This window comes from Macaca mulatta, chromosome X, assembly GCF_049350105.2.
Source record: "Macaca mulatta isolate MMU2019108-1 chromosome X, T2T-MMU8v2.0, whole genome shotgun sequence".
In the NCBI taxonomy this organism is placed as follows: Eukaryota; Metazoa; Chordata; class Mammalia; order Primates; family Cercopithecidae; genus Macaca; species Macaca mulatta.
Genome location: NC_133426.1, coordinates 6,795,697 through 6,810,895, shown reverse-complemented (window position 1 = coordinate 6,810,895; position 15,199 = coordinate 6,795,697). Strand labels below are relative to the sequence as shown.

The following is a 15,199-nucleotide window of genomic DNA, read 5'->3' as shown; positions in this document are numbered from 1 at the left end:
CTCTGTTCCATCATGCTGTCTAGTCTGGAGCCAGTGTCACATGGCTCTATTTATTTATTTTTATTTGAACTCTATGAAGTGCATGTTTAAAACAAAATGAAAATTAAAAACATATTTAAGAATTCATGCCACACCCAACCATTGCTGTGGAAGCAGATGAGAGAGAGACTAGGGGATACATTTGCTTTTCTTAAGAGTTTTAAGACAAAATGCTTCCACGTTCTATTTCTTATTGCTCCAAGTGCATCCCCCTGCACATCACATCCCACTGGGATGTGTGTCACAGTCATGAAGAGATAACCAGTTGTATAGTCTCAGCAGTTAGCTCTTAATACTGTCTTAATGCCATTGAGCTAACAGATGGGGCTGTGCTGGACAAAGAAGGAAGCCAGCTTGCTTAGTGTGCATGGACCACCTCCCTGACTCCCTGAAACCTATTAAAAACCTGAAACATTGGCAGGTAACCAACGATTGAAATAATTTTCAAGCCTCAATTTTGAGTGTTTGATAATATTGGAAGCTCAGTTAATGAATGAGCGGTCCATAATGGCTCTACATTCCTCCTTACAAAGTAAACCATTATGCACCCCCTCTCTCTGCCTGGCTATAAACCTCCACCATGAAAGTGAATGAAGATAATCAGCCCTAGAAATCACAGGACAGCTGTGCATGGCATCTTTGCTGGTGCACTGTCATATGAAGGCACCAGCTGAACACACTGGCTTCCCAATTCCATGATCTCCCCAACACCAGGAACTTGCCTTCCATTCATCATCTAGCAGGCATGCCATGCACCTGGGAATACCTGGAATGATTCAACCTCTGGAATATAAACACTTCTACTCTGTCCCAGCCTTCCAACACCTTTGCTGCAATCTTGTTTGAATCTCCAGTCCATCATCACAAGCCACCAGCTCTCTTCCTTCCTCATCCCCCACCACCATCCACCACTTCAGTCCTTCTGTTGCTAATCACTCAAATTCCACTGCCCAGTTGCCTTTTGTGATGCTCCCTGCTAGCAAAACTTCAATCATCAATAAGTTTGGTGATCCTACTTTCTGGCTCTGCATTGAACTGAAAATCTACATACCTATGTGCCAACACCCAATTCATGGTCTCCAAGCAGAGATGAGCTCAGACAAAGCCTGATAAGTCATCCCTTGGCACAAATTCTTCCATTCCTCTTGAAAGAAATATCCAACCTCATTGACCTCAGCTCCTTAAATATCATTCTCTGTAATACACTATAATTCTAAAATTTACAGGAGCTACATTCACTTGTCCCTTTTCAGCCCTTCTTGATGTCTCTGAAGTACTCGTTGGTATTGATCTTCTCTCTTGAAATGCTCTTTGCTCCTGAATTCCCTGACCACACTTCTCTGAGTCTGTCTTACCAGTTTCTGGCTGTTCTTTTGGTTTTCTTTTGGGGGTTCTTCCTGCTGTGACTTTCCTTTGGATGCTGGACTAGCTCTTCCATCCTCACTGTGCACCAGAAGTGAGCACATTATTGTCACTTTTTAAAGAAGGTTGCATTGATCAAAAATAAGAATGTTTAAAAAATTCAAGATAGAAAAGTGATGCATTAAATCCCAGGGGAAATATACAGCCTTAAGATCCAAGCTAGACTCTGTATAGGACAAAGAATGTCAAAGAGAACATGGGCTTTTGCTTTTTTGGGTCTTACAGTTTTTGAGAAGGAGAGACATGAAGGTTGATTTCCAAACTCTTACCCTGGATTAGATGGAAACAAACTGTGGGTCACAAGTTGCTCAACTGACTTAAATATTCTTGCAGAACAATCCCATCCATGCCCATGGTTGGACTACTATTTCCATACATAGGAGAAAGCCAAGTCAACCTTATTTATATCTGTGCTCCTAGTAATTCCTGGCACCTTAGATCAGGCCTTGCAAATATCAGGCACCTGACCTCCATACTTTCACTTTTAAAATTTCCTTATTGAGTACCTAATGTGTACCTGGTCTATAGAACTTGAAGGAAATCAAAATATTTTACCACAAAATATATTAATTTCATATATGCTGAGATGGCTGTCAGAGAGCCTGCAAGGAGAGCTGTTTTTGTGGAGGAGATTTGCATCTGTAGAAACTCTGTATTCATGCAACCAGGACTTCCCTCGTCCCGATCTAGTAAACATGAAATGAGAGTCCTACACCTTAAAGATCTGAAAGAAATGTTTACTGGCCAAGCATGTTGGCTCACGCCTGTAATCCTAGCACCTTGGGAGGCCAAGGTGGGAGGAACACTTGAACCCAGGAGTTCAAGACCAGCCTGGGCAACATAGTGAGACCTTGTCTCTACAAAAAATAAAATTATTAGCTGGGTGTGGTGGCACGTACCTGCAGTCCCAGCTACTCAGGAGGCTAAAGTGGAAGGATTGCTTGAGCCCAGGAAGTCGAGGCTGCAGTCAGCCAAGATTGAGCCACTACCCTTCAGCCTGGGTGACAGAGCAAGATCCTGTCTCAAAACAAACAAACAAACAAACAAACAAACAAACCATTTGCCACTTATTTTATCAGAGGGCTGCCATGATGCAAGCTCCCATTCTTTTTGTAACCTCAATATGGTATACAAGCTTCGCTATCCCACAGAGTGTTACGTAACCACTCTGTGATGCTCCCTGTATGCAGGTTAATACAGTTTTTATGACTTTTCTTCAATTAATCTGCGTTTTGTGAGTTGATTTTTAGAGAAACTTCAGAGGGTGAAGGGGAAGTTTTCCCCGTGGCCCCTACAGATTCTAAAAGTAGGTATCTTCTACATACATTGAATCAGAGGACTTTTGTCCATGTAAATGAACCTATTTACAGAGGGGCTATTCATGGCATGCTACAGTCCATACTTTCACAATCATTGTAGTCCAAACCTCCTAGAAAGAGTCTGTTTTAAAATGGATAATCCATTACAACCACGTCTGATAATCCAGGCCCTGCTTAGAATTATGCTGCAAGTTTGAAGGGCTTAGACCAATACCTATGCTTCCCCATTGCCAGAGTTTTCTTGTGTTTCTTGAGGTTCTTGACACAATCCTGAGCTCTTACGAAAGAGGCTCTCCAATTTATTCTCCATCCCTCAAGATGAGTTGAGTGCATGGTCCGTGCTGCTACATTGAGTTGCACACAACTGACTAAATGTCAGGCATGGTAAACACGCATTCATTCTGTAACATCCCCCAAGCTCATTGCATGAATTCACCACTTATTTTTCCTCCAGGTTGGTTCTCTGTGCCCAGAGGGTACAGTAGCAATGTCCAGAGTGAGATGGAATCTCACTCTGTTGCCCAGGCTAGAGTACAGGGGCACAATCTTGGCTCATGGCAATCTCCACCTACCGGGTTTAAGTGATTCTCCCATCTCAGCCTCCCAAGTAGCTGGGATTACAAGCATGTGACACCATGCCTGGCTAAGTTTTGTACTTTGATTAGAGACACGGTTTCGCCATGTTGGCCAGGCTGGTCTTGAACTGATAACCTTAGGCGATCCACCTGGGATTACAGGCATAGGCCACCACACCTGGCTAGGAATGTTTGACTGGAAGCCAGATATTTGTTTTAGCATTCACCTTCTTGTTCTCTGCTTGAATGTTTCTTTGTAATAGTATAGAACTTGCTAGTCTAATCCTGAGCAAAGGCTGATTTATGATTCCTTCATGTGTTTCTATTAATAGCACAGGGCTCTGAGTGAACACTGATTGCATGCAAATTCCACTTCACAGACTAGCTGTGATAGATATAATGGTGTAAGCTGTAGATAAGAAACCCCTGGTCAGAACTACATCCGTCCTTCCATGTGACCCCCAACCATGAACAGGTTTATGAAAAATGTCAGTCTATTTCCAAAGGAAGAGAAACAGCCAGAAGGACACGCCTCCAAAATGCTTGTTGCATACTGGAGAACAATGAAATTTTACACATTTGTTCCTCCCTGATGCTTGGGCTGCTTCAGAATTAACTGGAATTGAACATCAGACTTTGCAATAGCACCATGATTGCCTAAAGAATTCCACTGTGGGTGTGTCCTGCTGAAATGATATGGCTGCTACATCCAACATGCACAGCACCCCTGCTCTTCCTGCTTCCAAACTGTTCAAGCACTTTATCTGCACCTCCCTCAGGACATTCCTCACTTTCTGCCCTGAATTGTTATAGGATCTCCTGAAAGAATCTTACATTTCTTAGTATCTTGTATGCTGAACATTCTCCCCTAAACCTATAGTCTTATCATCATTGCACCCTACTCCCACCCTGCACTGCCAAAAAACATTTAAGCACACAGTTAGCATCCAGTCAACATGACTAATGAATGAACTAGATCTTTCCTGGAGATATGTTGTTGATTGTGCACTGACATGATGCACGCTTTCTTATTACATGGAAAGAAAAGAAATAAAGTGGTGTAGATTTCAGGTTCTAGGTGGGACACCTGCATTTGAACACATGCTCATCCATTATGAATTCTGTAATCTGAGGTGGGTGTACCTAACCTGCAAGCCTCACTAACCTTACCTGTGGAATGGGAATGATGAGAACATCACCTGCTGCACAGGGACCACTGGCAGCACAAAATGAGGCAAGATGTTGAGACTCAGAAACTGATATCCCCAAAGATTGCCTTTTGACATGCTAAACCGACGAAGCCTCAAGTTTCTCTAACCTCCCCTTCATCCCACACACAGTTTCTCCCATAGAAGGCGGAGTTCTTTTATCTGCCTAAGATCCAGACCCCCTCAAGGAGAACTTTTTTTTCCCTTCCCCTCCCTGTAATTTCATTGTCTATTGCAGAAAAGAAGACCAAGATATGACTACCCCCGAGGAGACCCTTTTCCAAGTATGATCTCCAAGGATCATTTAAATTACAAGTTAATTTCTGTTCCTGTATCAATAATTCTCCCTAGCAATCATTTATTGCCCCTCAACAGAACTCTTCTCCCTGATCCGCATAACCTGTGTTACCAGGATCCAAGCCCCCATCATATATATGTGTGTGTGTGTGTGTGTGTGTGTATATATATATATATATATATTTTTTTTTTTTTTTTCCTGGAATACAGTGGTATGATCTCAGCTCACTGCAACCTACACCTCCTGGGTTCAAGTGATTCTCCTGCCTCAGCCTCCCAAAGTAGATGGGATTACAGGCACGCACCACCATGCCCGGCTAATTTTTGTATTTTTAGTAGAGACGGGGTTTTACCATGTTGGACAGGCTGGTCTCGAACTCCTGACCTCAGGTGATCTGCCTGCTTCAGCATCCCAAAGTGCTGGGATTACAGACGTGAGCCCCCATGCCTGGCCCAAGCCCCCATCGTTTCTGTAACCTCAGGATGGTGTATAAGCTTCTGGACCCCATTGGGAGGTTGGGTCTTCATTATGAAGGCTCTTGTGTACGCACATTCAATAAATTAGTATGCCTTTTCCCCTATGAATCAATCTGCCTCACGCCAGTGATTTCCTGACAACCTTTATGGGACCAAAAGCCTACGGCTCCCACAAATACATGTGCTATCAGGGCCCAGTATGGGGCCAGCTCTCAATGTTAGTCACTCTGATGATTAAAATCATGTTGACCACCCCATGAATTCGCACAGAAGAATCCTATCTCCTGGATTTCAACTGCCCTTGCATGGTTGTACTGAGAAGCCCCTTCTGTAGCTCTCACAACATCTGTACGAAGTCAGTCTTTCTCTAGTTACTGTAACAATATGAGACACAGCACTCACTCAGCTAAGGATAAGGCAGTAAGCCACAATCATGGGCAGTAGAATTGGTGTACAGTTACATAATAAAGGCTCTTGGTCATTGAATATGCCTTTCCAGGCTTAAAGAAACCTGCGGGGGAGAAAGTGATGATCCATAGAATCACACAGCCCTCAAACATGTGGAGAGAACATGCTCGGAGTGACTGAGATGCGCCCTCACTAGTTAACCACTTCCATCTCAGTTTTCCTTTGTGCAGGGAGTGTTTCTTCTTAAGCAAATCTCCCCCTTTTCTTTTATTACATAATTATTCAGAATGCAACAGTCCCCTCCTGTGCAATAAGGAAAAGCCCTTCTTGGAAAGAAGAAATATTCTTTAGAACACTCATATGTATCAGATTTAAAAAAACAAAAAGTTTCTTAAAAATTCATGGAATGCTTGGGGAAAGGATTTTATCTTTTGGCCAAAAACAAACAAACAAACAAACGAAACAAAACAAAACAAACACAATCTTCTATAAATCAGGGGCTAAGGCAGGTCTCGAAGATTGAATATACTCTCCAAATACTTTAGAGAGAACTAGTAGTGATACAACACTGGAAGTTAAACTTTCTAATGAGTCAGGCATGTATGCCGTGCTAATTAAATAAAATGTAATCAACAGGTGTGATGAGATCAGTGTGAGGTTGCTTGATAGCCAACAGAAGTCTTAGAGTTGCATAAGCAGCCTGACACATTAAAATAGAACACTCATTAAAGAGAGAAAATATTCTACTGATTTACACTACTAAGATGTGAAAAATATATATTGATTTACGTGCAACATTTTAGAAAGGAAAAAATAAAAGGATGCAGGCTTGTATTGGTATATGTACAAGCCATAAGCGTAATGTACTCTTCTTATAAATCTTGTTAGAGAGAATGTTCTGGTTTTGTTTTTCCTAGTTATTATTATAAATGGTACTCACTCTCATTACTTTATAGAATCACAGACTATCACAGAAAAAAGAACCTCAGAACTTGCCTAATTTGAATCCTCCTATCAAGATGATAGAGGAAAGGCCTGAAGATGTAAAACTTCTCCCAAGTTCACAGAGATAATTACAGAAACATCTAGAAGCTGGAAGAAGAGTCCAGTCTTGTTTCTTAAGAAGGTGCTCCTTCCATGATTTAAAACAAAACAAAACAAAATTTGTTCTGACAATCACCATAGTAGGTGACCACCACTGCCATCAATTTGCTGCTTTAAACAAACAAACAAACAAATATAACTGGGAAGCAACTTTCATGCATTTCCAAAACATCTGGATCCAAAGGTTAGAGACTACTGAGTTAGTTCACCAAAAGAAATGGAGAGAAGAATGAAAGGGAGAAAAAGTAAAAGGAAACAAACATATGAAAATCTTTAGCAACCTGAGTGAGTACTGGAATACGGGCAAAATGGTCTCTTCTGTCACTCTGATACTATCCAGATGGGCCCAGCAATGTAAAAGTAAGAGGCAATGCTGCTAGAAAAGACTTGAAATTGTGAGAAGTTCCAAGTGGACTGGAATGCTGATTTTTCATTCCTTTGCGTAACTCACACACTAAGGCCTTCCCTACCTCATTCCGCACGAGGTTGCATGCTAGCCAACTCCTTAGCTGTGTACAGCTAAGAGACCCCAGGTGTAATCCCCCACCCTGGGACCTCTGAGCTCTGCTTCCCAGTTATATTTGTTTGTTTAAAGCAGCAAATTGATGGTGGTGGTGGTCACCTACTATGGTGATTGTCAGAACAAATTTTGTTCTGTTTTGTTCTGAGCTCTGCAAGAGGGATGATGATGTCCTGTAGATATGGAAGACATGCATTTTAACTTAAACAAAGCTTCAGTAAGGAAGTCTTCCCAATGTCAGTGAAAAATGCCACGTTTCTTAGAAATAGGGTTATTTGCTCAGGAAGGGAGAGAAGGAGTTTGGAGAACAAGGAAAGCTTTGCCATCCTTAGATGCAGCAAGGAGAACACAAGGGACCTCGTCACTGTTGCCCTGAGAGCCTCGCGAAGTGTGTAGCCAGCTGCAGGTATTCTGGATCCAAAATCCATCACACATCTAACTGCTAATGACGAGGCATTGTTCATATTTCATTGTTGATAGAATAAGGGATAATAAGGACTAAAGTTTTGTCTCCTTTCCTCCATGAATCTCTTCCATCTGCAGCCCACAGACTAGACTTCCCCTGAAATGTATCCACTGGCAGCTGCAGACATGCACAAGAGGGTAAAGATATATATATTTTTTAAGAGACAAGGTCTCACTCTGTCACCCAGGCTGGAGCGCAGTGGTACAATCATAGCTCAGTGCAGCCTCAATCTCCTGGGCTCAAGACCTCCTCCCACCTCAGCCTCCCAACTAGCTGGGACCACAGGCATGTACCACCACACCCAGCTGATTTTTTTTTTTTAATTTTTTGTAGAGATGGGGTCTCCCTATGTTGCCTGGACTGGTGAAGGTACTTTTTGTATTCTATTTACCTTTCAGGATCAATGCATTTTTGGTTACCTTCAAAAAACCCCATACATTTGCTGTCTCTAAAGGCATCAGCAACATAGATGGAAATACACAGGAAAGAAAACACAAGGAGGCAAAGACTTACTGGTTTTCTAAGAATTCACTGAGGAGAAACGTACCCACACTCCAGTCCATTTCCTCAACAGCATCCCCGTAGACTCCGTGTTTACTTTTGCCGGCAAAATCCTTGCTGGAGAAAAGGGCCGTGTGCACATGGAGGTAGGACAAGACAAGCAGGAACGGAGTCTCAGTGTTCCTGCAAAAAAAAAAAAAAAAAAAAAAAGGGAGAAAAAAAAGACCACGGATAATGTAAGTATGTCTGCCACCATTCTGATTAGGATCCACCTATTATCATAGCAGGCAATTTGAAAATTCACAAAGTACTACAAGTTAATTGCCTAATATGGTATCTTCTGTCAGAGAAAGGTAAGTCTCTGTGGTGCCTCTATGAAGTGACTTATTGTTACCCTCTATGGATCAGTAGGTGAAGAATTATGTTATTGAGACTTCCCCCAAAGACGCAACTCAGGAAGAGATTTACTAGAAAATTGCCTGTATTTGGCCGGGCGCGGTGGCTCAAGCCTGTAATCCCAGCACTTTGGGAGGCCGAGACGGGCGGATCACGAGGTCAGGAGATCGAGACCATCCTGGCTAACACGGCGAAACCCCGTCTCTACTAAAAACACAAAAAATTAGCCGGGCGAGGTGGCGGCGCCTGTGGTCCCAGCTACTCGGGAGGCTGAGGCAGGACAATGGCGGGAACCCGGGAGGCGGAGCTTGCAGTGAGCTGAGATCCGGCCACTGCACTCCAGCCTGGGCGACAGAGCGAGACTCCGTCTCAAAAAAAAAAAAAAAGAAAAAGAAAAAAAAAAGAAAATTGCCTGTATTTGTTTTTTGTTGTTGTTGTTGAATTCTGTTCTTCCTTCTCTATATGGTGACTAATATGAATTCAAGCACCTTGAAAATAGTATTTCTTTGGGAAAAAATTTTATACACAAATGCACATACACACACTACTAGAAAGACTACCTTTTAAAAATTGTAATTGATATATGCAAACAATTATACAAATATATATACAAATTTTGTATATATATGTATCATTTGACATATACAAATAATTCTTGTGTAGACTTGTTGGGGACAATGCAATAATACATGTTTACCATGTGGAATGATTAAATACAGCTAATCAAAATATTCATTTTCTCATATAGTTGTTATTTCTTTGAGGTGAGAACATTTAAAATCTACTCTCTCAGCAATTTTGAAATATACAATACATTGACTATTTTTATGCTTTGGGGAAGAGGGATTCTAGTCTGTGTGGCTAGCCTCAGGGGAGACTGAGAGACGATTCTCTGCTGGCCATTTCCTCTTTGTCTTCAGTATTCTCTAGTTGCCCTGTTGGGGCTCAGAAAAGGGAACCCTAAAACAATATTGTTAAGCATCTCCTACAGGCCAGGCATGGTTCTAGCGTATGGAGATTATTATTTTATTATTATTTTCTATTGAGATAGAGTCTTGCTGTGTTGCTCAAGCTAGAGTGCAGTGACATGATCTCGGCTCACTGCAAACTCCACCTCCTGGGTTCAAGCGATTCTGTCTCGGCCTCTGGAGTAGCTGGCATTAAAGGTGTACACCACCATGCCTGGCTAATTTCTGTAATTTTTTTAGTAGAGATGGGGTTTCACCATGTCGGCCAGGCTGGTTTAAACTCCTGACCTCAGGTATCCTCCTGCCTCAGCCTCCCAAAGTGCTGGGATTACAGGTATGAGCCACTGCACCCAGCCTGGAGATTCAATTTTTATTAGCAAATGCTAATAAAGCATGTGTTCCATGACACCAGAGTCTTTTATGTGCTCTCTTCTCCCACCAGACCACCAGGCAGGAATGTCATTTATATCATGGTGTTCCTGACACCTGCAAAGTGATTGGCAGGTGGCAGAAATTCAGCAAATCTGTTATTGGATGAAATATTACATCTGCTTTCTAAGCATTGGCAGCCCCGCCCAGCAGTCAAGTGAATGACAGGGCCTTGGGAATGCAATGTGAACTGCATTGTGAATGGTTTATGTTGCATATGGTTTAGACTTCTGCCTAAGTCTCTTGTTACTTAGAAGGGATGTGGTTTATGTAACGGTTGCTCTAGAGCAAGGATTCCTCTGCAGAACTTCTGTCCTAAATCTCTTGTTACTTTGAAGGAATGTGGTTTATGTAGCAGTTGCTCTAGAACAGAGATTCCTCTGCAGAACTTCTGTCCTCAGTCTTTTGTTACTTTGACGGGACATGGTTTATGTAACAGTTGCTCTAGAGCAGGGACTACTCTGCAGAACTTCTCTCCTAAGTCTCTTCTTACTTTTACGGGGTCATCTCCCATGGTCCATATCTTTACCAGCCAGTAAAAGTTCAGAAGACTATATATATATATATGTAGTTAAATTAATTTTTCTTCTATGTATTTCTGGCTTCCTTAACTTCTCATGATAGCCAAAAACATTCCAAATTTTGGACTGGGTGTCACAAATATTAATAAGTTTTCCTGGAAACAATAAACAGATGTATGCTTTTCTAAATGCATCTGTATTTTGCTAATGTTAGTATACCTTGGGCTCCTCGAACTGCTCACACCTATGGCTGTAACACTTCATTTTTAAGGTCAGTTCTTACATTTATTAACCCCTACTCCTTTGAAAGAGAAAATCAGCACAAAACAGCACTTTGGGTTAGAGCTAAGCCAGGCATCTCCAGTTATCTGAAAATAGGCAGATCAAATCTAACAAGTTATTGGTAATCATTAGTACCATGTTTTATTATTCCAGTACTTGGTGGCAAATTTTTTTTACAATAATATGAAACAAGGAAATGCTGTTAATATCTCACAGGAATATGAGCAACTGTTACATAAACCACATTCCTTCAAAGTAACAAGAGATTTAGAACAGAAGTTCTGCAGAGGAATCCTTGCTCTAGAGCAACCGTTACATAAACCACATCCCTTCTAAGTAACAAGAGACTTAGGCAGAAGTCTAAACCATATGCAACATAAACCATTCACAATGCATGTCTCACAGGAACTGGAATAAGAAGGCAAGCAATGAGAGCCCACTGGACCTGGTCTATAACATTCACTGTTACATCTCAGAAAGAAAAGAGGACATACTACTGCTTAGATGGAAGCACTGGAATTGTCATCCTAGCTGATGACTTACATATGAGCATCTCTACCAAGCCACGTGTTTGGCTCCTTCTAAGAGAAGATGCCCTTGAACGGAGCCACAGTATGTTAGAGAGCTTGGCCACACAGGGCAGACTGTGAAGCCTCCATTCTACTTATTATGGGGAAAGTTTATTCACACCTGGGCAAATTGCACCTCCTTCCCCAGAAGCAGATTGTGTTCCCCTAAACTGGCTTAGATTCCTCAAAACGAACATGAAATTACAGTCTTTGTGTTCCTAAATAGAGAGTTACATTATGTATGAGAACAATCTCACTGCAATTTTACTCTCATCTGTTCTCCCATTTATTTTTAGATTTAAAGTTAAGGAAAATAGATAAGAAAGCTTAAAAAGTCAATCTCCCAAGCGCGGTACATGGTCATACAGGATGTGAGTGACAGAATTTGCTGAGAACGAAGAGCTATTGCACGGATTGAAATGCCCAGCACTGGGCTTCAGTCCAGTTTCGACTTGGATTCTCCAATTTTGGATAGCAGTCCTCTTGTTCAAAAGTTAAAAAAAAAAAAAAAGAAGAAGAAGAAAGAGACATTCATCAACATGATTGGCAGGATCATAAAATTGTGCCATATTAAAATGTGAGGTAGAAATAAGGAAATAAATGATAAGGATGACACAACCGGCAAATAAGAGAGCCTGAAATAAAAGCTGGTTCATGAGGACTGAAAGAACAGTTGAGTCAAAGATCTGAGCTTCAGGGTTCAATCAAGGCTACAGAATGTGACCTTTGTCTTGGAATGCAGGGGAATCCTCCTTAGAAGGGGAGAAGGGAATCAATGTGTTTATTATCAAAATTCACAAATTTATGGAACTCGTTTTCTATCACCTCTCTATAAAGCAGTGGTTTTTCATCCTATAGGGGTGACATCAGAGATACCAGTATCTTTATGTATACTCTGTGCATCGAGTAGAGTTGATTAGGTTTGACATACAAAAACAAACCCAGAAAACAGAGAAAAGCATACTTGGCTTGCAAAAACACTGTTCCAAGATTTACCATCCAGGAACAGAAGTGAAATCAACGGTGCATGGGAATGTTGGCTAGCCAGACATAAATCACTGACTTTCCTGCACACACCTGGGGTGTAACTGACAGCCTGTGCCCAGGTGAAGGAATTCTTGCTTTGTGATATTCTTTGAGAGACCAGGAAAGACCATTTGCTTCACACCCAGGCTCAGGAAGGAGATCTGGGTCTCCCTTCATCTCTATGACCTTGAAAGCTGAATGACACATCAGCAAGTTGGTGGAAGAAAGATTTCTCAATAACAGCTTAACTCCTTTTTTATTAGCTGGAGTACTTCAGTAAACAACTCTTTTGAAAATTTATTGCCACTGTCTTGCACACTGTGCGAAAAGATAGAACTTTCAGCTGCTACATGCCTGCGCTCCATTTGTTAAAAATACAGAAGGCAGCCCTGAGCCTTTCCAGCAACATGTAATCATTCCGATCTCAGAATCAAAAGATTTACATTCTATAGAGGCAGGAGTGAAAATTCAGGCAAGAAGATGGTTAAGGCATTTTGTTTCTGTCTGTCATAAAGTATACTTTTGATGGTCTTTAGAATAATAATCTTCATCTGAGTGTCTGACCTTTATTATTGTAGTATTGTTCCAACTGCAGTGGGCATAGGGAATAACGGGAATGCAAATAGGGATGTCAGTGAATTCCTTCTGGATACCTTCTGCTGCTGGTAATTAGAGTATGGCATAAACCAGATAGCGGTATCAACAGTCACCACCCCCCCGCCACCCCCATGAATTTCATGTGACCACCTCTGCGTGCAGCAGGTGGATTTATACATCCAGCTGTTCATGTCTTCTATCTATGAGTTTTGCAGTTATTAAGCAAATGTTCTGCTGACACACGATACCAGGCACTAGAAATATAAAGAGAGACTGGAACGGACCCTGCCATCAGCAACCCACAGTTCAGACAAGAGCATCGATGGTTAGTCCGAGCTGTCTTAAGTACCCTTACCCAGTGCTGCAGAGAATGAATTCAGAGAAGGAGAACTTATCTTAACCTGGCAGGGGTCAGAATTTGCTCCCAGAAAGAGGTAGCTTTCAATGGTTCACATAGCATGACAGCGTTTTTGAATGTTTTCCATAAACATGTAGGCTTTCGAGCTATTCACAGGTATGATATTCAGAGATACAGAAATACACGGCTGGAGAGGCATTTCCAGGGTCAGGTCTAAGAATTCTTTATCTATGCCCCAGTCAGTTGAGAATGCCATGGACCCACTAGATCTAGTATGGCAAAAGACGAACATCCCTCGGTACCTGTACTGTTACAATATGCTCAGCCTGAAACCAGAGGTTCATCCAAAAAAGAAGCCCTCCCCTCCTTTTTTTTTTCAGAGACAGGGTCTTGCTCTGTTGTGCAGGCTGGAGTGCAGTGGTGCAATCATCGCTCACTGCAGCCTACAACTCCGGAGCTTAAGAGATTCTCCCACCTCAGCTTCCTGAATAGCTGGGACGACAGGTGTGCACGACCATGCTGAGCTAATACTTCCTTATTTTTTGTAAAGACAGGGTCTCACTATATTGCCCAGACTGGTCTTGAACTCTTGGCATCAAGCAATCTTCTCACCTCAGTTCTCAAGTAGCTGGGACTACAGGCACACACCACCTTGCCCAGCTAATATTACTTTATTTTTTGTAGACACAGGGTCTTGCTGTATTGCCCAGGCTGGTCTTGAACCCCTGAGCTCAAGTGATCCTCCCACCTAGGCTTCCCAAAGTGCTAGGATTACAGGCATGAGCCACTGTGCCCGTTGCCCTCATTTTAAAATACATATCCCATAGGCCCACAAAAGTTAGAAACAAATCATGTGTTATCTACAGTTACTGAATAATGTGACTTTTTGATAATTCTTTAATTATTTAAATTTTCCATTTTTGAATGAGCATCTGTGTGTGTCCCTCTGTATTGCCCTTAATGTTTAATCTGATTTACTTTTCTTACCATGAATTAAAATCAATATCACCCCATTCCTTTCTGGCTTACACTATTATCGAAACTAATGAAACCTCCTAAAGATCCCTTTATTCAAAAGACACTTTGAGCCAAATCACTGGTATTCATCACAGCCACTTACACTGGAGTCCAGCTGGAAATGGGAGAGGATAGGCTGGAGGCACCCAATAAATGCATTTCACGATTGTGACTGTACCAAATGGTGATAGCAGTACATAGACCAGGACAAAAAGTCGTATCTTCCTCCAATAATATATTTATCAGTTGTCATAGATTTTAGGGAATTATGATTACACAAGCAATGCTTGTAGAAAGGAGTATTTATTTATCATTAAAGTATAGACCATAGGAAATGGTAGGAGAGATTCTTCCCCATGGCTCGCCACTAAAGGTATAATCTTTTCATGTAGGCGTTTCCCCCCCACCCCTTGATTACTGACACTTTCCATCATGCTGATGTTTTGGTGTTTTTTCTGTGGAGAGCTGTCAGGGAGCAGGGCTTACTGTTGTCAGAACAGGAGATCTTACCACTCCGGGAAGTCAGAGATTAAAAAAGAACTCTACATAATTTCCAAATTTTTGATTTGTTATCCATAAATCCTTAGCTAAAATAATTCATTTATAAAGAACAAGAGTTATCCTACATTGAGCTTGACTAAAACTTACTAGCTTTTATTGAAATTCTAATTATAATATCTCAAAATATACATACATATAT

The 15,199-nt window shown here is 41.5% G+C and overlaps 1 protein-coding gene across 5 annotated transcripts in view; it reads right to left on the bottom strand.

Annotated features, from left to right (window-relative positions):
• Positions 1 to 15,199, bottom strand: part of STS (steroid sulfatase) — a 284,875-nt gene that overhangs the window by 152,298 nt on the left and 117,378 nt on the right. For all 5 annotated transcript variants that reach the window (XM_077988100.1, XM_077988102.1, XM_001088752.5 and 2 more), the window contains one exon: positions 8,383 to 8,519. In XM_077988100.1, coding sequence (XP_077844226.1) covers positions 8,383 to 8,519 — 137 coding nt within the window. The remainder of the gene's footprint in view (positions 1 to 8,382; positions 8,520 to 15,199) is intronic.